The sequence below is a fragment of the Sinocyclocheilus rhinocerous genome, unplaced genomic scaffold (genome assembly GCF_001515625.1).
Source record: "Sinocyclocheilus rhinocerous isolate Xijiao unplaced genomic scaffold, SAMN03320098_v1.1 scaffold1406, whole genome shotgun sequence".
Taxonomy (NCBI): Eukaryota; Metazoa; Chordata; class Actinopteri; order Cypriniformes; family Cyprinidae; genus Sinocyclocheilus; species Sinocyclocheilus rhinocerous.
In genome coordinates this window covers 2,107,096-2,131,966 of record NW_015647095.1, presented here as the reverse complement: position 1 = coordinate 2,131,966, position 24,871 = coordinate 2,107,096, and the positions used below count along the sequence as shown (strand labels likewise).

General features: G+C 38.6%; 3 protein-coding genes across 3 annotated transcripts in view; 2 read left to right on the top strand and 1 right to left on the bottom strand.

Annotated features, from left to right (window-relative positions):
• Positions 1–408: 408 nt before the first annotated feature.
• On the bottom strand, positions 409–8,373 carry LOC107708858 (ankyrin repeat domain-containing protein 33B-like). The gene is made up of 5 exons (XM_016513227.1): positions 8,123–8,373; positions 4,682–5,040; positions 4,432–4,561; positions 4,208–4,348; positions 409–1,560 (listed from the first exon to the last, which is right to left on the bottom strand). Exons 2-5 carry the CDS (start codon positions 4,958–4,960, stop codon positions 746–748), a joined length of 1,365 nt encoding a protein of 454 aa, XP_016368713.1. The 5' UTR covers positions 4,961–5,040; positions 8,123–8,373; the 3' UTR covers positions 409–745.
• A 3,328-nt stretch (positions 8,374–11,701) lies between these two features.
• Positions 11,702–12,739, top strand: LOC107708780 (RNA-directed DNA polymerase from mobile element jockey-like). Its single transcript, XM_016513086.1, has one exon. It carries the CDS (start codon positions 11,702–11,704, stop codon positions 12,737–12,739), a length of 1,038 nt encoding a protein of 345 aa, XP_016368572.1.
• Positions 12,740–17,517: 4,778 nt separating this feature from the next.
• LOC107708856 (rho guanine nucleotide exchange factor 25-like) overlaps positions 17,518–24,871 on the top strand; it is a 74,850-nt gene continuing 67,496 nt past the window's right edge. The window contains exons 1-2 of the mRNA XM_016513223.1: positions 17,518–18,054; positions 20,181–20,319. Of these exons, the coding sequence (XP_016368709.1) occupies positions 17,959–18,054; positions 20,181–20,319 (235 nt within the window). The 5' untranslated portion in view covers positions 17,518–17,958. The remainder of the gene's footprint in view (positions 18,055–20,180; positions 20,320–24,871) is intronic.

Genomic DNA, 24,871 nt, shown 5'->3' with positions numbered 1-24,871 from the left:
ACAAAATATTTCTATTTGAAATTAATGCTGTTCTCTTCTTATTATTTATCAAGGAATCCTGAAAAAATATATCAGTTTCCACAAAAGTATTAAAAAGCCCAACTGTTTTCAACATTGATAATAATAAGAGGTTCTGCTGCGAACCAAATTAGCGTATTAGTATGATTTCTGAAGGATCATGTGACACTAAAGACTTGCGTAAACGCTGCTGAAAATTCAGCTTTGCCATCACAGGAATAAATTGCATTTTAAAATATACTAAAATAGAAAACAGTTACTTTATGTTGTAATATTTCATAACATTTCTGCTTTTACTGTATTGAATACATGCAGCCTTGGTGAACATAAGAGACTTTCAAAAACATTAAAACTGATAAATCATACTGAACCCAAACTTCTGAACGGTAGTGTAGCTTAAAAAGTCTTTTGTAAAATTATCCATTACAATGAATAATGTGGCCTTAGCAAACACAGTTAGTATTGTGGGCTTCAAGAAGAAGACCTGAAACATCAGAAATGAAAAACAGAGTAAATATAGGCCTACTGGTTGTTGGAGCGGTATTAATCGTATTGAGGTTATATAAATGAATCAGATGTCTTTAGACTGCCTTGTCCTGCTCTCCATTCATTTAAAACGACAGTGAAAGCAAGATCCATTTCCCTTTAACTCCTGAAACAGATATGAAAGGTCTAGAATGATGGCAGACAAATCTGAGAGCATCATGGCAACCTGTTGGCAGTTTATTTATTTTTTAGCTTTTTTCTTGGCTCCTTTATCCATTTTCTCTTGTTCTGCTTTTTCCTTTTTCTTCTCTTTTTTCTTCTCCTCTTTAGCCTCCTTATACTTCCATATCGGTGGCTCTAAGTAACCTTTGGTTAGCTTCTTCTTCTTCTCCTTCTTGGGCGTTGGCTCTCCAGACTTGGTCACTTTGATTTGGGGAACGCAGCCAGTGGGGAACACGCTATTGCGACGGGCCATGTTGCGCGGGACGAACTTGCGGACTCCGTTGGAGGCCATGGAGAGCACGCTGCCTCTCCGATCCGAGTCGGAGCAACACGAGCCCAGCGACACAGAAGAGGCGGAGGTAGATGCGACAGAGATGGAGCCATTGCTGTGTCGCATCCCATGTTCCTCAAGCTTTTTCCCAGGGTGCATCTGCATCAGTTCAGGCACGGCCAGGCGCCTCTTTCCAATCTCCGGAGGGCTCAACGGACAAAGAGGATGGCATCCGGTGACCACCAAGGGACTGTGGATGCTTGTGGTTATGCGCACCATATGGTCCATGATGCCATTGTTCTGGGGGTCATGTGGAAAACTAAAGGTGAATGTGGACTTCAGGCGATGGGCGACTTTCTGTCCTGTGCTTTTTGTGGCTGTGGCCTTGGCCACTAGCTCCTTCAGGTCTGGCCACTCTGGGACATATGTTTCACAGAATTGTTCAGCCTGAGGCCTGCTGTTCAGCCGTCTAAGTCTGTTTAATGTCTCAAAACGACCTGTCTTCAGAGCCCATTCTCGTATATCCTTCCCCCTTGTGGCATCAACAACATTTATATCGGCTCCTAGCAAAGCAGAGACATAAGGAGACCATATTAAATTTTTTCCTCATAGCTTACACACTAAAAATCCATTCTGTTAGCCAGATATCCAAATGCATATTTTTGTAAAAAAAAAAAAGTGTTTTATAGCACATTCTTTATAGCATAATACCTAAGAACAAAACTATATTTATGATGTGTCTTTTTATCTGCCGATTTGCTGTAAATTTGAAAGAGATTACAGTAGCATTATATTTCAAAGAAATGTCTGAAAGGCCTTCATTCTATTAAAAAAAATCATGGTTATTTTTTTTTTTTTTTTAAAGGTTTAATAACTGTTTTAACAATTGAAATTAGTATAAAGTTGAGCTGAGTTGAATTTGTGGCTATAGTTAGGCTACTTAAATAGGAAATGCATAAAAGTGTGAACGTTATTAGTTGCAGGGCTATAAAAATATAAGCAGTAGTTTTTACCCCGCCAAGTGGCGACTTTGGGTATAACATCAATGTCTAGTCTTGAAGGACTTTACATTTCTATGTTTTAAATGAATTGGCAGATTAACCAACCCAAGTGTGAAAGAACAATCATTGTTAACTTTTACATATCTCTGTTCAAGCAGAGCAAAACACATTTACATGATTTTTGAGGATGAGACATTTTATTATCTTTCAAGTTGGGGTACTTGAACAAATCATGTTATTTAACTAAATGATTAAATGGGGTACTTCATAAAATGATATAGTAATTAAGAACAGGATATATTCAAAATTAATTTGATTTATTTTAAATTAATTTTATTATTTATTATATTTTGTTATTGTTGTTATTATTATTATTAGCTTGGTCAACTTTTGTTACGTAACCAGTATTTACTTGTCCTGTGTCATAACAAATGCAATACAATTCAAGACCACTACATTAGAGCAAGTGATAACATCATTATTGTAAAGAATGTTGAATTGATTGTATTTAGGTAAGTGAAAGCCCAACTGACATTTTTTTTTTTATTGCATCTTTTTAAATCAACATTTTTAACAATTTACTTTAGCTAATTGGGAAATTGTAGGGGTAATATTAATTCCTAAATATGTAAAACCAGAGTCCGACACTTTGAATGGAAGGGAAGTCTTATTAATTATACTAGAACTTGGTTGTCTTAGGTGCAAACCAACAGATTTGGAAAAATTTATTTTATACCCTGAAAACTTCCCAAATAAATTAACAATATCTACTAGAGCAGGCACCGAGGATTCAAGGTCCGACAGAAAAAGCAGGATATCATCCGCATATAGGGAGATTTTATGCTGTTTAAGACCAGCCGAAACACCAGACACGGCCGCCCCCTCCCTAATCGCCTGCGCCAATGGTTCTATCGCTATCGCAAAAAGTAACGGTGAGAGGGGACAGCCCTGCCTAGTGCCGCGGAACAGAGGGAAGTTGTCAGACCTATGGCCGTTAGTGACAACAGCTGCGAGTGGAGCATAATAGAGTAAACGCACCCATCGGATAAAATTATCACCAAGGCCGAACCTGTCCAAACTATAAAATAAATATGGCAACTCCACTCGATCGAAGGCCTTCTCCGCATCTAATGATAAAATGAGGGTCTCAGTGTCACATTTATGAGAGAACTCAATAAGATTTAGAAGCCTTCTAATATTGTTACTCGAACTTCTGCCCTTAATGAAACCCGTTTGGTCTTCATTAATGATAGAAGGAAGTATTTTCTCCAACCGCAGTGCGAGAATCTTTGAAAGCAATTTAAAATCTACATTCAAAAGAGATATCGGCCTATAGGACCCACAATGTTCCGGATCCTTTCCTTTTTTTAAAATAAGAGAAATATTGGCCTCTCTAAGTGATTGCGGCAAAGTATTTGTCATAAACGAATAATCATACATAGATAATAGGGGATCTATTAAAATATTCTGAAACTCTTTATATAATTCGTACACCAGACCGTCTGGACCTGGGGATTTGCCAGACCAATCGACCAAAAAATCTTAAATTCGGAATTAAGGTATGAAATAAACTTATTGTCTTTAAGCAATACTGTATTAAATCTCCAGCGTTTAGTCGGATTTGGAACTCCTTTCACTAACAAATCCAATACCACCACAGCATGATCGGAAACTACCGTATTAATTATAGTACAGCAGGAAACATATTGTAGGACTGCACTAGGGACAAAAAAGTACCAACTGAGATTTTGACTACCTGCATTGTAGGTACAGTAAGTGTGGTAAATTGTCACGACTAAATAATCACCGGTAAGTGCACACATGGCTAATCCATTACTCGCCGTGAGGGCTAAGCGATTATCCAAGGGATCAGGAAAGAAAATGTCCTCAGGTTCGTCTTTTAAACCTGCCTGCGCTTGCGTCGTGTCACCACATCACTGAGCTACTGTTCTTCAAAAGTCCTTTACATACATATATATTGCAAAACAGTAGCATTTTCAATAGTGGTCTCAAACTTTTGTACTTTTGTGATGTACAACCTTTAGTACTGGTACTCAATATTTTGAGGAAGACAGGAACAGCGTCCCATGGTTTTCAATATTATGCACCAATTCACTTCATCCAGATTGCTTAAGGGAAGCTGGTAGGATCTCATCTGTCTGACCTGGTCAGTCTGTAAACTAATTATTACAGACCTAAAATAACGTACCAGCCATGAGCAGTGAAGCCACACAGTCATCGCTGCCCTGCATGACTGCCTTGAGGAGTGCGGTGAAGCCTCGGTTGTCCCGGAGCTCCATGTCCACACCACTGAAGTAATTTAGGATGTAGGTGAGGATGATTACAAAACCTGCAGTATTTATAGAAGGAATCAGGAATTAGGTCCTTCATACCTTATCATTTTTTTGTTTAATGTTTTAATTAAGAGCCTACCAGCCTGTGCAGCAATCATGAGTGCAGTGTTGCCATCATTATCCTGATGATTGATATCCAGAAATGGGCACTGATTGAGTTCATACACCAGATCCACAAAGCCTTTTGAGACTGCCACCATCAGACCGTTCTATCAGAGAACAAGAAGAGTATTTGTCAGCATAGAAAATGATGTAAGCCATCTCTTCTGCCAAATTTCTGTCATATACGGATGATGCTTTATGAGTAATAAGGTTATCTGACTCCCTACCCTGCCATTTATGTCTAGTTCCATGACTTCTTCTCTTGTAACACCCCTCTCCAGAACTCTGCAGAGGGCTGCCGCATTGTTCTTGGCACAGGCTTGGTACAAGGTGTTGGCAGAGCCTCCACTGGCATCTTCCCGTTCATAGTCAGGGAGCACAGAGTCATCTGACAGCACACTCCCAGAATCTGAATCATGCTCAGAAACTGACAACTCAGAGGCATCCTCATCTGGACCGGAGCCCAGATTAGGATCCTCCTGCACCGTGACTTTAACCTCAGCCATCTGGCCAGCACGAGCCAGGACTCACACGCTCAGCAGGCACTTCATCATCATCTGCGTCCTCGCCACTCCCTCCCTGGAATCTGCAAAGATAAAGATAAAGGCGAAGATGAAACCACGCATTGAGTGTACAACAAAATGTACTGGAATACATATGAGCTCATTTTATTCTTTTATGACAAGACTTATTTTACATAGTGCTATAGTTGGAAATAAAAACGAAGTTAAAAAAGCCTGATATTAATTTTTTTATTGTTTTTTTTAAAATTAGTTTTAATTAGCAAAAATCATTGGCAAAATAATGTATTTTTAATGTACAACATCAGAATAACTTAAATGTTACATTTAAAAACATAAAAATCCATGAATTTAACCATTTTCAGTGAGGTTTAAGCTTAAAGTAAGAAAAACAGCTTGCCAATCTTATATCATAAGTTAAATTTGCAGAAAAAAATAATAATCCAGAAGTGGCAACGTGATCACGCTTTCTCATTCTCATGAGCAAGTTTTTCAGGCATGCGCAAAGTTTGCACTTAAAGGTTTCCGTAATGACTTTATACAATACACAAACAGTATTGTTTTTAATGTTTAGCTATTTTTTACTGGGAAACAAAGCGAAAATACTGATTAAGGTATTTATTTATTTACTTACTAACGTACTTACTTTCTTATATTTTTTTTTCAAGGAAAAAAAATTGGCAACAATGGTTCTATGAAAAAACTTTAATATCCATGGAAACTTTCCATTGCACAAAAGGTTCTTTATAGTGGAAGAAGGTTCTTTAGATTTTTAAAACTATTCACTCAAAGCTTCTTTTGGGAACCAAAAATGATTCTTCTATTGCATTGCTGTGAAACCCCCCTTTTGGTAGCTTTATTTTTAAGTGTGTATAGTGATATTTTTGTAGCCATTTGTGGCTTTTTAGGATTTAATCATATAATTACATTTAAATATAATTAAATAATTAAAATATAATTGTATTTAATTTCTAACACTTGATCACTTTGTTTGAACAGGTGGCACAGTGGCACATCTCGGTCAGAGAGCGGCTCGGGGCTGAACGGGATGAAGAGTCTCACCTGAGGTGAACGTTGTTGTGACTGACGGATGGTAATCTGCACAACTTCACTCATCTATGCTGTAACAGGCTCAATGTCTGTGAAGAGCTTCACTATAGCTATATCTGGGATGAAACTATTTATAGGTAGAGGATAACAGGAGAACATAGTTACTATTATTTATTTGAAGGCGGAACTTACGAAGCACAAAGTTTAAGCAACAAACATGATGAATGTGAATGAGAAGGAACCTATGAACTTTTGTTCAGGCTTTCTGAAAATATTCAAAGGAATGTTGAAAACAATGTCAGTAAGTGTATGCCAAACTAAACATACTGCAAAATGAGTAATCATTTCACAAGTCAAGCATAACACATTGATATTCTGACAATTCTGTAAATGGTTTGGAAAGAGCAGATTGCGCTAATGGCTCAGGAGAACAGATTCAGTTAGTCAAACTTTAACCTCATGAGTAATGTGTCTGCTTATGTGTCAGCCAAGGCCTGACTCTTGACTAATCAAAATCATCATAGTTAAGACCATTTCCACTTCCCACTTTTAAATGCCTTGGAGCGAGCAATTGTGGAAGGCACATTTCACAAAAATGAACACTTGCTGTATTTATTCACCCTTGGGCCATCCAAGATGTGGATATGTTTGAGTTTTCATTGGAACAACTCTGGAGAAATTTAGCATTACAACACTTGCTCACCAACTGATCCTCTGCAGTGAATGGGTGCCGCCAGGAAAAGAGTTCAAACAGCTGATAAAAACATCACAATAATCCACAAGTTGCCTAATTTACATGACTCCAGTCCATCAGTTAATGAATGCATGCTTGTAAAAGGCGTTTTAACTTTAAACTGTCACTTCTGGCCAAAATATCCATGAGCCATAATAACACTATTGTTAAGAGTCCATAATCCATTATAATACTTCCATCCACTATAAAAGTCCATCCACTGTTGTTCTCTTACAACAAAATCCACAAAAATATTTGTTTTCGCTTGTAAACAGTACTTGATCTGTGCCTATTTCTCTCCTGATTTAGATGATACAGATTTTTCAGTGGAGAAAGGAATATTATTAATAGAGGACTTGTATTTCAGCCAGAAGAAATGTTTTGAAGATAAAAGGTCTTAATGATGGGTTTGTTTACCACAATCACACAGCTTTTTACTTTTTTTTTACAGACCATAGAATTTAAACAACACTGTCAACACTGTCCCACTGTCAGCCCAAACACAATACTGCACTACACAATACTAGTCAAGATTTATGCACATATATGTTTGTTTAAGAGAAAGTTTGTTTTTAGATGGTGGTCGTTTCACTTATGTTAACCAAGTTTTAAGTTTCAGTGGTCCTGTGGTGTGACAATGATTTTTATTCCAAGTAGTCTCACAAGTGATACAATTTGTACAGTGCCATCACAAATGCATGCACAATATTTATAATAAAATATAACTGCTGTGTATATTATTATAGCACATGTCACACCATAGGACATTTAAAGGTATTTTGACACATAGTTTCCAACAGTTTGGCTCCCATATGCAGCATCTGCACATATACATACATTTTTTAAACTTATTTTATGCTTATTAAGGATTAAATTATCTGGAGACATCCCACAGCAGGACTGAATAAATGAACTTTGGGAAGTAGATCCACATAAACATTACAAACTGACAATAGGAGGTAAAATCTCCTCATTTATAAGTTAAAAATGTCTTATTTACTTCCTGTTACGCCCCATGCAAACTTTGTAGGGATCCCTAAGAGACTGCCCAATTAAAAACTGATTTTGGGAGTGACTCCAGCTTGATACAGTTTTGTATTACACGATGAGGACACTCAAATTTCCATGCAACTTCTACATTTTGCTTAAATAAATAAATAATTACATAAAATTGCTAAAAATGTTTTGAAGTAGCCAAACATTATTTTAAGATTTATAGACAAAATCTGTTGTTTTTATAAAAATATGTCAATTTTCTTCTTTGTTGTAACACTTTACGTGCCCTTTCAGCAATTGATACTTGTTTCCCCTTTTAAAAAAAAGCTATATGCACCGAACCAATAAACACATCCATTGTATCTCACCATTAAAAGTGCTCAGAAGATGTTTTAGCATTGTCCACGTCTCTCTGGGTGATCAGATCATTGCTCCTGCTGTGTCTGTTTAGTCCTCCCAGTATGGATTCTTACTGTGGACTGTCTGATCCCGCAGGACAGAGCCGTGTCCCTGCCTGTCCCCTCCTCCCAAGCCCTCCGATCGGACACTTAGGCCTCTGATCACTGAAGAATCCTTCCAAATCTTGACACAGGTGCTCTGTTAAGACAGGCATGGCCACTCATCCTGATTACAGGAGATTTATGGATTAACATTCAGAAATGGCAGCTGCCAGGAATCTGTGGTTGTAAGGTTGTCACTGCTTCATTTCTCCAGTCTGAGCTGGCATGTTTCTCTAACTATTTTCTCTAACTGTATCTCAAACTATTTTACAATTAACTGGTAATTTTATTGCAGCTTTATGTCACTCAATACAAGCACTAAAGAATTTTACACTTACAATCCATAAAACAGTAAACCTCACAAAGCATGTGTATTCTGGGAAAAGTATTATGAACTTTGCTGCAGTTATTATAATCATCCTGCCGCTAATTGAGCAGGAGTTTCTAGTGAGTTGTATTGTATTGTTCCTTTCCCATTTCTGCCAGGCATGTCTTCAAACTGCCTGTGTCATATGTGCCCTGAAATAGCTATGGATCAGAATATGGTAAAGTTTAGCCAATTAAAACAAGCTTAAACATATCAGAGAAGCCCAGATAACACCTCGTGCCACACATCTTACAGCCAGGCATCGCTCATCTTGCAGCAGTCATGTGAAAAATCAGAGGGACTGAAACTGAAATTAATCTAATCAATTGTTATTAATTTATTCCAATATCATAGTCGTTTCTTGGCCAACCGGTGAAGACACCTGTTATTTTAGGCCTTATGGATGTGTAACTAATTAGATAAAAAATCGAATCATTTCCATGTATGACATGTAATTAAGTTAATTGTAATTCACTTCCTATTAGTGGTCATGTTTCGTGGAACTTCCAAACTCCCCCAAATTATGATTTAATCAAAACAATGTGTCTCATTCACATATGCATACGCATAAATGCACATTGTGTGTGAAATCTGTATACAAATGCTTTTGCACTGAAATTTTAATAGGTTTGTACTGGTAGGTCAGAGGAGAAATTGTTGGGGTTTAAAAGGAGGCTTAAAAGAGAATCAGCTTTCAGAAATATTATAGATTTGACTGCACTGACAATACTGGATAAGAACAAACCTGACACTACTATGTCCTCTCCTTGAATCACAACCTTAACGCGGTGGAGGGGTTTGAGTGCCTCCGTGACCCTGAGAGCTGTGTTGTCGGGAGCTAAAACTCCTGGTAAGGTCACCCTAGGCAAATTGGTCCCAGGTGAGATGCCAGACAAAGAGTGGTCCTATTTACTTATTCCAAAATTTAGGAGAAGGAAAACTCTGATTTCAAACCTCCACTGCCTTGTGGCATACCCGGTCATGGGGAAGGCTTTGAGAGTCAACTCTGAAGAAAAATCCAGAGCTGGAGTTCCTAAGGCAGTCCGCTGCTGTTTCAGCAACGTTCCGGCAACTCCTGCGACATTGTTTGGTGCCAATCTGTACCGGCTTCTGCCGCTCCTTTGGGTTCATCAACAGTGTGGAGAGTGGGGACCTGCTGCATGGGCAACAGCTTGTTCTTCTTTTTATATTACCCTGCCCTGGCTTGCGCCCTGGAGAGGTCACTCAAGCTTCACATCATGGCGTCGAAACAACACGGGAAGCAGCAGTTTACCAGTTATAAGCTACAGCTCAATTGGCGTAGAGCATAGCGCCAGGGGTTGCTTCTGACAGTGGGAGAGATCCTCGGCTCTCATTGGACAGCTAGCGCCCGCCTAAGCTGGGCAGCCCCCAGCCAAATAGGTGTTGTCCCGTCACAGTCTGCCTTTCCCAATGGGTGCTTGGGGATTAGGAAAACTCAGACAAGCAGATTGTAAGATTTGCACCAGGCAAGAAAGTAACAAGATCAAACATCAGACAAAAGAGGCCAGCCCTCAAACTCGGAAGTTGGAATGTACGTACAATGACAACAGGATTATGGGACCTGCTGCATGGGCAACAGCTTGTTCTTCTTTTTATATTACCCTGCCCTGGCTTGCGCCCTGGAGAGGTCACTCAAGCTTCACATCATGGCGTCGAAACAACACGGGAAGCAGCAGTTTACCAGTTATAAGCTACAGCTCAATTGGCGTAGAGCATAGCGCCAGGGGTTGCTTCTGACAGTGGGAGAGATCCTCGGCTCTCATTGGACAGCTACCGCCTGCCTAAGCTGGGCAGCCCCCAGCCAAATAGGTGCTGTCCCGCCTTCCCCAATGGGTGCTTTGGGATTAGGAAAATTCTGACAAGCAGACTGTAAGATTTGCACCAGGCAAGAAAGTAACAAGATCAAACATCAGACAAAAGAGGCCAGCCCTCAAACTCGGAAGTTGGAATGTACGTACAATGACAACAGGATTATCAGAAGATCTCCAAAATATTAGTGATGTGAGAAAGACAGCTGTCAGTAACACCAAGCTCCTGAGACTGCAGGTTGACATAGCTGCATTGCAAGAAACATGCTTAGTTGACATGGGTATGCTCAGGGAAAAAGACTACTCCTTCTTCTGGCAAGGAAAGAGTGCTGAGGAGCACAGAGAATTTGGAGTTGGTTTCGCAATAAGGAACACTTTGCTGAAAATAGTTAAGACACCAGACAAGGGTTCTGAACGTCTTCTGACTTACCGTCTCCATACACATGATGGCCCAGTCACTCTCATCAGTGCCTACGCTCCTACACTGACATCTACACCTGAAACAAATGATAGTTCTATGCCAATCTCAGCAGTGTGATCAAGAATATCCCCAGCAAAGAACACCTTGTTCTCCTTGGTGACATCAGTGCCAGAGTATGCAGCGATCATGACTCTTGGCCTTCATGTTTAGGACGTTTTGGAGTTAGCAAAATCAATGAGAATGGGCAACGCCTGCTAGAGTTGTGTTCCTATCATGGCCTCTGTGTGACCAACTCCTACTTCCAGACGAAGCCTCAACACAAGTGTCATGGAGACATCCTCGTTTTAAGTATTGGCACCAGCTGGATATTGCCATTGTCAAACAAACAAGCCTTAAGCTTGTGTTTCTCACCCGCACTTACCACAGTGCAGACTGCGACACAGACCACTCTTTAGTGTGTTGCAAGATCAGGCTACAACCTAAGAAATTGCATCGTACCAGACAGGCAGGGAAGCCTCGCATCTACACCACCATGATGCAGTACACAGAGAAAGTTGAAGATTTTGCCAAATCTCTTGAAGATGCTCTGCCTGCAGACCACTTGCACAACTCCGCCTCTGAGAAATGGGACCACCTCCAGGAATCTATTCAGAAAACAGGCTTTGCAGTCTTTGGGAAGAAAACCTTAAAGAACAGTGACTGGTTTGAAGCCAACATTCTGGTTTGATAACATTCCCCCAGACCTCCTCAAGAGCTGCAAGAAGACACTCCTACAGCCCTTTCATGATGTTCTCTGCCAGTGTTGGTGTGAAGGAGCAGTACCTTGAGACATGAGAGATGCCAAGATTGTCACCCTCTATAAGAATAAGGGTGACAGAAGTGACTGCAACAACTACAGGGGCATCTCTCTGCTTAACATCGCAGGCAAGCTTTATGCCAGCGTCTTGTTAGAGCGTCTCCAAAAGCTAGCGGAGCGTGTTCTCCCTGAGTCCCAATGCGGCTTTCGCTCAGAACGATCTACTATGGACATGATCTTCTCTCTCCGCCAACTACAGGAAAAATGCAGAGAGCAGCAAATGCCCCTTTACATCATCTTCATTGATCTCACCAAGGCATTCGACCTGGTCAGCAGGAATGGGCTGTTTAACATACTTCTGAAAATTGGATGCCCCCCAAGGCTGCACAGCCTGATCAGATCATTTCATGATGACATGAAGGCAACCATCCAGTATCAAGACAGTATATCAGAACCTTTCTACGTCAAAAGCGGTGTGAAGCAAGGCTGTGTCCTTGCTCCTACCCTGTTTGGAATCTGTTTTTCCATGCTCCTAAAACATGCTTTTGGGACCGCTACTGAAGGGGTGTATTTACACACCAGATCAGATGGGCGACTTTTCAACCTTGCAAGACTGAAAGCAAAGACTAAGGTGCACAAGGCCATCATTAGAGATCTGCTCTTTGCTGATGATGCTGCCATCATCTCACACACTGAACAACAACTTCAGCGCCTCATGGACAGATTTTTCCAAGCATGTGATGAATTCGGACTTACTATTAGCCTGCAAAAGACAAAAGTGCTAAGCCAAGATGTGGATACTCCTCCTGTCATTATCATTGACAGCCATGTACTTTATGTTGTCCGCCAGTTTACATATCTTGGGTCCACCATCAGCGACAATCTGTCCCTTGACACCGAGATCAACAAGCGTATTGGCAAGGCTGCAACAACCCTAGGCCGACTCACCACTCGTGTCTGGGGGAATAGTAAGCTGTCTACTTCTACCAAAATGGCAGTGTATAATGCCTGCATTGTCAGCACTCTACTGTATGGCAGTGAAACATGGACAACATATACCAACCAAGAATGAAGGCTGAATAGCTTTCACTTGCGCTGCCTTCACCGAATCCTTGGCATAAAGTGGAGCGACAAAGTACCCAACACCTGGGTCCTTGTACGTGCTGGTCTCCCCACCATGTACACGCTGCTTAGACAACACAGGATGCGCTGGCTCGGCCATGTGCGCCGGATGGAAGATGGCCGTAGCCCAAAGAACATCCTGTATGGCGAATTAGCCTCTGGCAAGAATTAGCCTCTGTTGACCTTCCCCAGCTGCGTTATAAAGATGTCTGCAAGCGTGATATGAAAGCTCTGAACATCAATCCAGAGAACTGGGAAGACGTTGCAGCTGAAAGCAACAGGTGGCGCAGTGTCCTTCAGATACAGCTTAGGTTGGGGGAAGAACAGATCAAGACCTTAGCGGAGGAAAAGAGAGATAAGAGAGCAAAAAGAGTCCCCAATGACACCGCCACAATTAAACATACATGCATCCACTGTGGCAGAGTCTGTCTCTCCCGCATCGGACTTATTACGCTGCTCCAGAGGCGTCGACACGACTTCACGACAGGGCGCATCTTCCATGGTCGACAACGACTGAAGGAGGCATACTACTATGAGAACTGAACTGAACAATGACAATTTCTCTTTGGTAGAGCTGCCTTTGAAGTTGTTTCATTATTGAAATTTTGAAACATTGCCACAGTAACTAAATGGAATTGAATCAACACTGAACTCGGTTTTTCCAAATAAGATTAATATTGATGTTTTAAATTAATAATATTGATTCTTTAGAGCTGCTTTATAGCTTAATAGAATTTGTTTTGTAATTGACGAACTTTAAGATCGGCACTGCCATCGAACTGAATCAAATCCACATTGACCTGACCTGAATAATGACATTATTGTCTTTTCTAGAGCTGAAATTTATAATTGTTGACATTTTACATCACTGCTATTTTCTTTTTTTATTTCTGTTATGCTGCTCCAAAATGGTCTGTATTTAATACAAAAAAAATTGACCTGATGTAAAAAAATTTCTAAATTTATAATCTATTTAGAATCAACGGAAAAAACTCATATACAAAACTCACATAAGTTCTCATATGATGGAAGTCTGAGAACTTTTTCTGCCCACATAAATGCACAAAATGTATGAAATGATTAGTGAGGCCCAATGTGCTTTGAAATTTCATCATACCGAGAAAGCAGAAACTCTTAAAGTAGGGCCCTTATGCATGACATCATAGTATTGTGAAAAACCACAAGAACAAACAGACAAAGTACAAGGATTTCAAATTCAGTTAGGGTTATCCAGCAAATTGAGCTGACACATTTGCTGGTTAGCCACAAAATACATTTTGGCCCACGTCATAAGGGCCTTGGAATGAAAAATCTGAACAAAACAAACTTTAGTGACTGGAATGGTGTATTCCAGATGGAAATTTTTACTAAATTCATGGTTTCTCTATTTATAGTAGCCCGGTTACAACTGGAACTATCATTTCAAATCTCTATGTCAGAAGCATGTAGTCTTATAAACACAAAGTCCATTCATAGTTCTCTATTCAAGACCACAATGACACCAAAATACCACAAACACAAATCAGTGTAAACTGTCATCCTCATTTCTTTGCATATGCAAAATATCACTTTAAAAATACAGTTAGCCTTTATCATTGACTTTAAATTTATATAACTAAATATAACTTCATGATGAGTATGATAGTAAGCCTATATAAAACCAGTGTGTAAAGTGTTTGCTCAGTTGAAAGCAAAACCAGCCAAACCTTCAGGAATTTTAGAGCTGGATCACGTCAGGTTGGCTGGATGAGTTGGATTCGAAGAGCTTACGGATTGGTGATGTGCGGCCACAGTTATTTTCTCAGACTGTTGACCTGAAACAGAAGAGTTATTGCAGTGCAGACTCAGGAAATGAGGCAGAGAAAGAGTCTCAGTTGGCCTTAGAAATCATTCAAGTAGGGCGACTCTCTCCACTAGAGGAGAGAGATTTAATAGAAAAGAATTCTGATATGTGTTGGTTAAAATGTGTCTGGTAATATAAATACCACGCAAATTAGATATATCGCAGTGTTTACTGCTTTACAAGTGCGCTTTTGAGTGCCTATTCCTCATTGTGCCAGCAGAGGGAAGCAAACTGCACCATTACGGCATTTGTTACTAGATACGGTGTTGTTTATGTAGTGTTCTCAGTGTACTCGGTGTACCGTCACAAAATCGACCTCAGCACAATACAATGCTTAGTTTTGACATGATTAATTTAAGTGTACTTTCGTTTATAGTTTTTTGTGCATAACTTTTTAATGAACTTCCCAAGTCATCATATATTCATGGAGAGACCTGTAATTAATGAGGAACGCATGACTGTTGTTTGGCGTTTTTGAAGTGCAAGAAATCAGTTTTTCAATGTCAGTCACGGTAAACTGTTTACACACACACACACACACACACACACACACACACACACACACACACAGTACCCTATGGTAATTCTAATTATGTGCAATTATAGCATAATTATATACAGCACACTGTTGTTATTTTCAAAGTACTGAACGTCCTTCTAATGATACACACACACACACACACACACACACACACACACACACACACACACAGTACCCTATGGTAATTCTAATTATGTGCAATTATAGCATAATTATATACAGCACACTGTTGTTATTTTCAAAGTACTGAACGTCCTTCTAATGATATGTTGTAAGCTTTTTAAAAAAAAAAAAAGATCTGATGTTTGTTCCAGAGAGACCAGCATAGCTTTAGCTCTCCTTATTAGTACCATATGATGCATTTGTGTGTGCGCGTACATGTATGAGGTGAGTGTTTGCAGGATGACGGGCTACTGAGCACTAAGTTTAGTCACAAAAGCAGTGCTAAAGACAGACATGTGCAGAGTTATTATTAGACTCTTGGCAGTGTTTCCACAGCCCATCTTTACACTGTTTGGCTCCAGCTCGGAGGGGCTCAGGCGGATCACGTTCCGCTTTCCACCGTCCTCCTCTTTTTTCACAGATCTCAGTGTCCGTGAACATACACCATCACAGAAGAGTCTGTCTAGATGAAAATCCGACCCAAATTTGTGTGCGGTTTGGGCTGTAATACGAGAGAGAGAGAGAATAGACTAACATACGTAATTGTATAAACGTGTGTCTTGACTCCAGGCCAGGTGAAGAGGGAATGAGCAGCAGACTCAGGAATGTGTATGTCTACTCTGCTCAGAAAAGCACACATATATATTGTGGGCCACCCAAGTATGTGTATCATGACACGGTCATTCATTTAACCTGGAAAATATCAAGGCTAAAATAAGCATGGGTCTCGCACAGGTTCAAGATAAGTAAACAAAACATCTAGCAAAAAGCCTTTTTTTATGGTGGGTTAATTGGATGAATGATTTCTAGCACAATACATAAGCTACTCTATGAAAAAAAGTTAGTTTGTTTTGAAGTTTCTGTTTAGTTTTTCTAGTATATTTAGTTTTGAAGTTTTAGTATTTCAGGGCTGCCAAAGTATGTTTAAAGATGTTAAAAGCTGTGGCTATTGGAATTTGTCACTTTTAATGAAGTGGATTTGTAAGAGTTTTAAATTTTATACTGTGTATCAAAAATTAATTTGAATAAATTAATTTTAATGTATTTTAGTTTAGTTTTACTTTTCCCAATTGCTTTTAATGTTTGTTGTTTGCTTTTATGCTGCTTGTTATGCTTTATTTTATGAAAATGTTTTCATTTAAGTTTTTGTTAACAGCATTGGTTGTTTTTTCTTTAAATGGGACTTTAATAATATTAATGACAATTACGTTTACAATTAATCATTTTGCAGATGCTTTTATCCAAAGTCACTTAGAGTAAGATTTTGTTTGACATTTTTGAAAGAAGTCTCATTCATCAAGACAGCATTTATTTGATGAAAAATACATTAAAACAGCAATATTATTTTTTATGTATTTTATTATACATTTTAAATAACTGTTTACTATTTTAATATATTTTAAAATGTAATTTGTTGTGTTGGCAAAGCTAATTGATCAGCAGTCATTACACCAGTCTTCAGTGTCATGTGATCCTTCAGAAATCATTCTAATATGCTTATTATTATCAATTGAAAAAGTTGTGCTGCTTGATATTTTTGTGTAAACTGTAACATTCTTTAAAAAGAACAGCATTTATTTGAATATATCATTTATTGTAACAATGTAAGTATTTACTGTCACATTAGATCAATTTAATGCATCTTTGCTGAATAAAAATATTAATTTCTTAAAAGAAAGTATTACTGATTAGGGCAAAAAATGTTGAGAAACACTTCATTAGACTCATGTTTAGAAATTTCTGGAAGCCTCCTTCTCCTCAAGTTTTTTTGGTAAGTTTTAAAGTGGACAGCCATTATGAATTATATCTGACAGCTTCTGTGTCGGTGCCCTGAGCCCAGAACAGCTGCCTTATTTGGGTTATTTGCTGCTTTTTATGCTTGCACCATGCCAAAAGCCATGTGTCATCCATTCAGACTGGATAGGAAACAAGAAGAGAGAATGACGGTGAAAGTACAAGAAGAAAAGGAGGAGGACGAAGAAGTAGGAGATAGAGGAGAAGGACAGAAACTTGAGGATTGTTCTAAGAATCAGTGTGGTGTTGTGCAAGGGAGGCACAATAGAAGATGAAATGAATGTAGAGAGGGTGGAGAGGAGTCGGCTGAAGGGGTGGTAGTTGCACGCAGCCAATGACAATCCAGAAAGCCTGACTCATGAGCGGTTAGATGTTCTGTTCACAAAAGGTCCCAAAAGCCAAGGAACTTGCAAAAACAAGTTACTTTTCTCAAAGGAAAGGAAAGGAGAAAGAACAGAAAGCTATCTTTACGGTTTACTGTGGTGTGGTTAACCCTCACTCAGGAACAACCCTGGTTTTAGGGGGAGGGGGAGAGAGGCCTGACTGAGACCCACAGCAAGACCTTCCCACCTGTGTGAAGGACAGGAGCCAGAGAAGACACTTTAGTTTGGGCAACAGCACTCTCTCGTCCACTTTAAACTAGACAAAAACAGACCATCTTCCTCCACAATTCATTATTTATGTGCAAGAGCGTTCCAGAGGATCATAGAAAATTGGAGCTGGGCTGCGAATCAAAGTTCTGGCACGACAAACCATAAGAAACAGAGGGATTTTGAAGGAGGGAGGGAATATCGACAAGGAGATTCACAAAGACAGAGGCTGCTGGAACATGAAGTCTCTTCCAAAGAACCAGGGACGAACCGACCAGATTTTGGGCGCTATGGCGGATATGCTGACATCTCTGGCGATACCCAATCAGAAGTGGGTGAGTGACTTCTGTGGCCTTTCATATTTGTACTTAGTTGTTGAACAATATTAATGCAATACACATGTGACTGTTGCACAATAATATCTGTCCTAATTTTGTATTTTGTGCTTTGAGAGGCTTTAGGTTTTTATTAAGTAGCATTTGCTTTCATATATGTAAACAAGTTTTGCATGTAACTCAAAATAATGAACGGCAGCTGGTTTTGCGTGTTTGGAGGACAATTCACATGCTTTTTAAATTTACTGTAACTTAACATGCTCATAATCATAATTCACTGAGCAGTTCCTGTTATTTAACGGCCAGTGAAATCAGAAAAAGATGCATGAAGGATAAGCTTATTGTCAGTCGTCCAATCTAACTGGCTTGAGTTCTGTAATAAATGTGTGCCAGTTTACAAAAGGAACTATTTGCAGACGTGCTCCAGATTGTGTATTTGTAAATCTGAGGAAAAGAAATGACAGATGAACTTAAAATGTGAAGTGTGTGCTTCCTCTGTACGTGTGTACAGCTTCAGAAAAACAGTTGATAGAAAGATTAAATGACCCTTTGTTTGTGAACATCCATGTTTAAAATCATGTCATAACAATGGCATCTATCAAACGAGGAACACATCACAGATAGGAAAAGAATTGAGGGATAAACAATGAAGTCAGTCAGAGAATGACAGAGAAGCATTTCGGAGGAAAACTATGCAAGACCGCTGTGACGGGTTGCAGTGACACATGAAAGACACTCTCCTGGGTGTTTAGGAGGAATTTAGAGCACTTGCATCCACAGGAAACAAGCGCTGATTAAGACATCTCCTCATAAACAAACCCACGCATGCCATCTTCTCAAAATAGCTGTAAAGTTGTAGGTCTGATTGGCTGTTTACTGTTCTTTAAGCCTTTTCAAAAAAAAAATTCTGAATCATGTAACTATTTTTTAAACCACTCTGATGAACCTGTCACTCAAACTGTAAGACATATATATACTGTATACACACACACACAGTTCAAATAGTTTAAGAGCAACAATGCAGAGGGTTTAAAATACCACTCTTTTGCGTTTTTAGTTCCACTGCCCTTGCCAAAATAAAGTCTGAGGAGGAAAACATTTACGTGAGGAATGTTAAGACTGCATGGTAGGAAACCTTCTGCTAAGAACATAAAAGTAAATGTGACATACATAAAAAAATGTCCCATTTCACTATCAGTCTATTGGATAAAAAATCCCAAAAATCCAGTTATAGTCAACCTTTGGATCTCTTAAATATTTTTCTCTAAAATCTTCAGTATTTGTTATGGCTCAACCTAGGTAGGGCAAAGAGAACAGCACTATAAACATGCTAAATTTATGATGAATTAAAGGGCAAAAATATAAATACACATACACACAATTCAAACATTTGGGGTCAGTAAGGTTTTCTTTGAAAGAAAGTAATATTTATAACCAGCAAGGATGCATTAAATTACTCAAAAGTGACACCAAATCAGCATATTAGAATGATTTCTGAAGGATCATATGACACTGGAGTAAAGACTGCTGAAAAATCAGTTTTGCCATCACAGGAATAAATTGCATTTCAAAATGTATTACAGTTTAATATATTAAAACAGTTTTTTTAAATTGTAAAAACATTCCACAATAGCACAATATTGCTGTATTTTTACTGTATTTTTGATGAACTATAGAAATGCATAATTTAAACATTGTGTGTGTGACACTGTGTGAAAATATTAAATACTTAATTAAATCAGTAAATAATTAAATAAATATGACCCTGGCTGTGAAAACCCAGCTTAAAGTCATTGTTTTGAGATTTACTGTTTTCTAAAATCACCCTTCATAAGGTAAAGACCATTCTGTGAAAATGTAACCTTGATATCTTTAATATTGACTGAGTAAGGACATGTCAGAGATTGAAATCATAGTGAAATTAATGGTTGAAATCAAACTTTGATGCTTGTTATCTCATAATTAGCTTTTGAGACTTTAGCCTGGATTTCACAGACAGGGTCACAAATATCTAATATCTAAAATAAAATATGCAATTTCAAATCTCCCATCATTAAAGTTTATATATGTTGAGCTGAAAATACACATTTCAAGTATAATTTGTGACTGTCCATCTTTGGTTGTAGAACTCAGAGGGTATTGAGCACCTGAGTGTGACACAGGAACAGAAAACAGGAAAACAACGCCCATGGGACACAGAGGGACTGAGTTGGGATGATATGTCCCGGGACAGCCTGGAAAGAGTACGAAGAAGAGACAGAGCAAGTAAGACACAACAACCATATTTGGTCAAATGTTGCTTGACTTGACTATTAGTGGGTTAAACACACACAACAAGAGCTGCCAGTGATCACTCCAATGTGATGGATATGGAGCCAAGGCACATTAAAAAAAAAAAACATGGAGTTTGAAGATTGACTTGGCGCAATCTTGACCTTCAGTAACAAAGGAGTGTATGCCAGTGTTGATGTAAGGCCATATTCCTGTTTAAAGCAGCTATCATTTATGTTTGAACTACGCCTCACTTCTGCCACATGTGATATCAGGAGTTGTTTTGATCTGTGCAATATGCTTAATGACAGAGTGATATCCTTATTATGGGCTGAAAAAGGCGTCTTTCTGCTGCATTCAACCCGCAGTACAAACAAACATTCTGGCCTACAGTGTTTAGGGTTTGCCAAATATTTACAAGTGCAGTTAACAATATCAGCATGTTTTGGGTGCTCACATGAAATTATAATGGTTTCAGCATTGGCTGAAAATAACTTCACCTAAGATTTAAAGGCGTAGTTTGCTTTCCCTGAAAAGCGTAAACACTGAGGCGCTATCAAAACACTGATCTGTTTATTTGACCATTCCATTAGCAGAATATTAGTAACAGTGGCTGAACCAATGGCATGGGTTTGGTGCTGGACTACCTGTTTGTTTGACCAATGGAAGACAGGGTGTATAAGCAACCTGTTTGAAAACACTCATTGAATGCTTCTCAGTACTCGGATGTTTCCTTGTTTCTCCAGCCCATGACCTGGAAATCCTTGATCATGAAGATGCAGCATCTAAAAAAAAAAAAAAATAAATAAAACAAAAAAGCACCTAAATAATACTAATAATGTATAGCGATGTAGTTGATCCTAAAACTTCACACCAAAAAAGTGCTATATAAGTTTTATAAATGCATAAAGATGTTTAAAAATTCAGACATTTGAAATAAAACATGGAAAATAACACATGGAAAATTGTGTGTACACAACCACCCTGTAATGATAAAAATCCACCCAGTGGTTTTTTTTATCTACTAAAATCTTTACCCCTTTCTCAAATCGAGCCGATCTCAGATGTCTGTCTGTGTGATGTCACAAAAACAGGCCCCTCCCACGATAGTTTGATTCACAGTGGCGTTTCTCGGCTTGCTCTGAAAAGAGCTGTTTTTGACAGGGTAAAAAAAGGTGTTTTTTACACTACCATTGAGAAATTTTAACCAAACTATGTTACAGACTTTTCATTAAGACCCTAAAGAATCATATCAACTTGTGGAATATGGGCATCGGATGACCCCTTTAACAACAACGACAGTAGGTGGTGACAAGTAACTGTGTATTATGAGTTACTCACTGAATCATTCAAATGATTCCTTCAAACAAACTGATTAATTTAGAAACGAAACAACTGACATGAGTGAGTCATTGAATCGTTCAATCAACAGATTTATTCAAACATACTGCTACATTCAGGAAATAAACGCCAGTAAATTTTTTGTTTATTGAAATATGTCTACTGTTGCGGTGAATATCAGCACGGCCTGCACGGTAATATATTTGTTGACAGCTGGATGCAATTACAGCTGGAAAATGACAGTTTTTTTGTATGTATTATTATTTTAACTGCAGCCAACAATGAAAGTCTGAAGGAGTAAATAAGGCTAATGATGTGTTTTGGCTGTGAGTGAATTTATGTTGGGTGTAGATAAGTTCAGGTAACAGAGCTCTTATCAGATCGGCTCTGTCACAGGTCTAAGCAGGTTTTTAATGAACCACACCCTGTAACTGTACTGCCTGAACTGATAATCAAACTTATTTAATCAAGTTGTAGAGAGGAAACGATCTTTGCTAATCTTCCATGACGAAAACTGGATGAAACGCTGCCCTGAACAGCTTCCAGATGGGAGACCCACTTGCCTGCCTTTGGCCAATGTCAGGAAAATGCACTACTTGTTGTAGCTATGATTATTTGGAGTTAAACGCATTCAATTGAGTTAATCAGAAAAAAAGAGCTTTGTAGTGGAATGGGTGCTGAATACTGAGGTATGTGACATGTAGCCAAATCACTAACTGTTCAGGACGTGGTGTATAGGAAAGAAAGGAGCCCTAGGATGTTTGTCGCAAATTAGACTGCTTAGATGAATTGCAGTGTCAAAGCCGTAGCTTCTAAATATTAGTTTAAGACATACCAAGAGCAAGCACCAGTGCCCATTTAATCAGGGTTGCTTCCTTATGTAAGTTTACTTATTTTGTTTACTTTGATGCTGTGAATGAAAACAAAAAATTGTAAACCAAAATTCATAAGCGATGACTACTACTGAAATGACTACTTCTCAATAGGATAGTTCACCCCAAAATGAAAACTCTTTTGCATGTCATTTATTCACCATTATGTCATTCTAAACCTGTATAACATTCTTGGAGCACAAGGCAAGTTCTGAAGAGATTGTAGCACTTGCAATTACACTGAATGAGGACTAAAGCTTTCAAGCTTCAAAAAAGGATGTAAAAGCACCATTATGTGTCATAAACACCAAAAGTAATCCATGACTCCATGTGCTAAATTACAAGTCTTCTACTGCTGTACAGTAGCTGCAGAACACACTATTCAATCACAATCTTGTCTTCCAGTGAACCATTCACTACTGTGACTCTATCACCAAAATTAATTAAGTAACCAGAGCTGTGTTTCCCAAAAGCATCATAAGCCTAAGTAGATCATAGAAAGCATTGGCAACAGTAGTCTCTGTGATCTACTTATGATAACAATGCAGATCAGCCCAGTCCAATTGAATCAGTGAGTCATTCAGACTGGTTTTGTGCACTGATTAATTAAGAAGATTCAAATCAAAAGAATGATTTGTTTACAAATTAGATGAACGTACCAAAGTATACTTCAAGTGAATAATGATTAAAGGGGTCATATGATGCGATTTCAAGTTTTCCTTTCTCTTTGGAGTGTTACAAGCTGATTGTGCATAGATAAGATCCCTGAAGTTGCAAAGACTAAAGTCTCAAAACCAAAGAGATATTCTTTATCAAAGTTAAGACTCTGTTGTGTTTTCTGACTTGTTATAATGTTTTCTGAATTGTTGTTGTGCTTTCTGAATTGTTATTTTGATTTTTAGACTTGCATTTGCGTTTGTAATTTGTTATTTTGTTTTCAGAATTGTGATTTGCTTTGCACTTCTCGGCCACCGTAATAAATACTCCTATATATACCTTATATACATACACCTTTAAATCAGATTTTTCTCCTTCAAAGCTATTCATAAAGGCTTCAGAACATGCAATCGAATCCTGTTGAAAATAGCGAATGGAAAACATTATTCATTTGTCTCCTTTTGTGTTTCACAGAAAAAAGTCTAGTAGATTTGGTACGACATGAAGGTGAGTTAACAATGACACAATTTTTATTTTTGGGTCAACTGTTGCTTTAATAGCAGCCCGTTTAACCAAATAAGTTCTCAAAAGAGCTTTAGCCATTTTGTAAGATGCCGTCTCTTCAAGTTAATACTTTTCAGTTCCCCATCAATAAGATCTGAAGGGCTCAAAGTGAAATTTCCATTCCTTGCTTTGTCTATGGCTAAAGAGGCCCCTGCAGTACTAGAAGAGCTAGAGGCACAGGAGATCACCCATCTGTTAAAGATTAGAAACAAGATGCCGTTTAGCAGCTTCAGTGGAATCACAGGACAGTGCCAGCATTCACTAAATCACATGCAGACGTTTAGCTTGCACACATTCACCCCCTTTTTTTTACTCCTTTTTTTCTCTTCCTTCCCAAAAGCTTATGTCCGGCAGTCCATTCAGGACATATCATTGGATAGAAGCCCTCAAGTCTTCACTAAATCCTCAAGCTTCACTTTCCACTCTAGGAGTCTTGAAGCACGTCATGTAGCTTTTTCATAACAGGGTTGACTGTGGATGATGACACAAATGTTTAAAAAGATATGTATGCCCTTCGATTCTTTTCTTTTGTCTGGCTGAATGCTGGAAATCCGCATCAAAAGGAGGCAGCAAGAGCAGATTTTTCCAAGGTGAATGGCTCATACATATACAGTTTCCTGGGCCTATGACCTCAGATAGTGAGAGTGACATAATCAGATCCCTGTGCTGAGATAAAATTGCTTTAAAACTTTTATGTGGAGAAATATTTCACCTTTTAATATTGCAGGGCACTGAGAATTATTTGTTGTTCATAATTTTTGTACTATTCATTTTAGTGGTTCAAGGCTGAGTCTCATAACTCTAGCGCAGTATTTTTTATTCGTAATTATTTTATTCATTTTCTTCATTCATTATTTAGTTACAGCAAAGCTGTTTGGCTCTGTCATGTGTTGCTGATGTAACTTTCTCATGCATTCAGAAAAGAATCATGCTTTCATCGCTGCAGTAGAAGATGCCTGCTGTGCAAACAAAGATTTTTTGGGGTGCTGATATTTGACATAAAACATTATGTAGCGGCGTATCTCAAAAATCCTCTATATATGGTTTGTTCTGCAAGAAATGTTCATCCATTCATAAGTTGGCCTATTATAAAGACCCCCTTTCCACATATT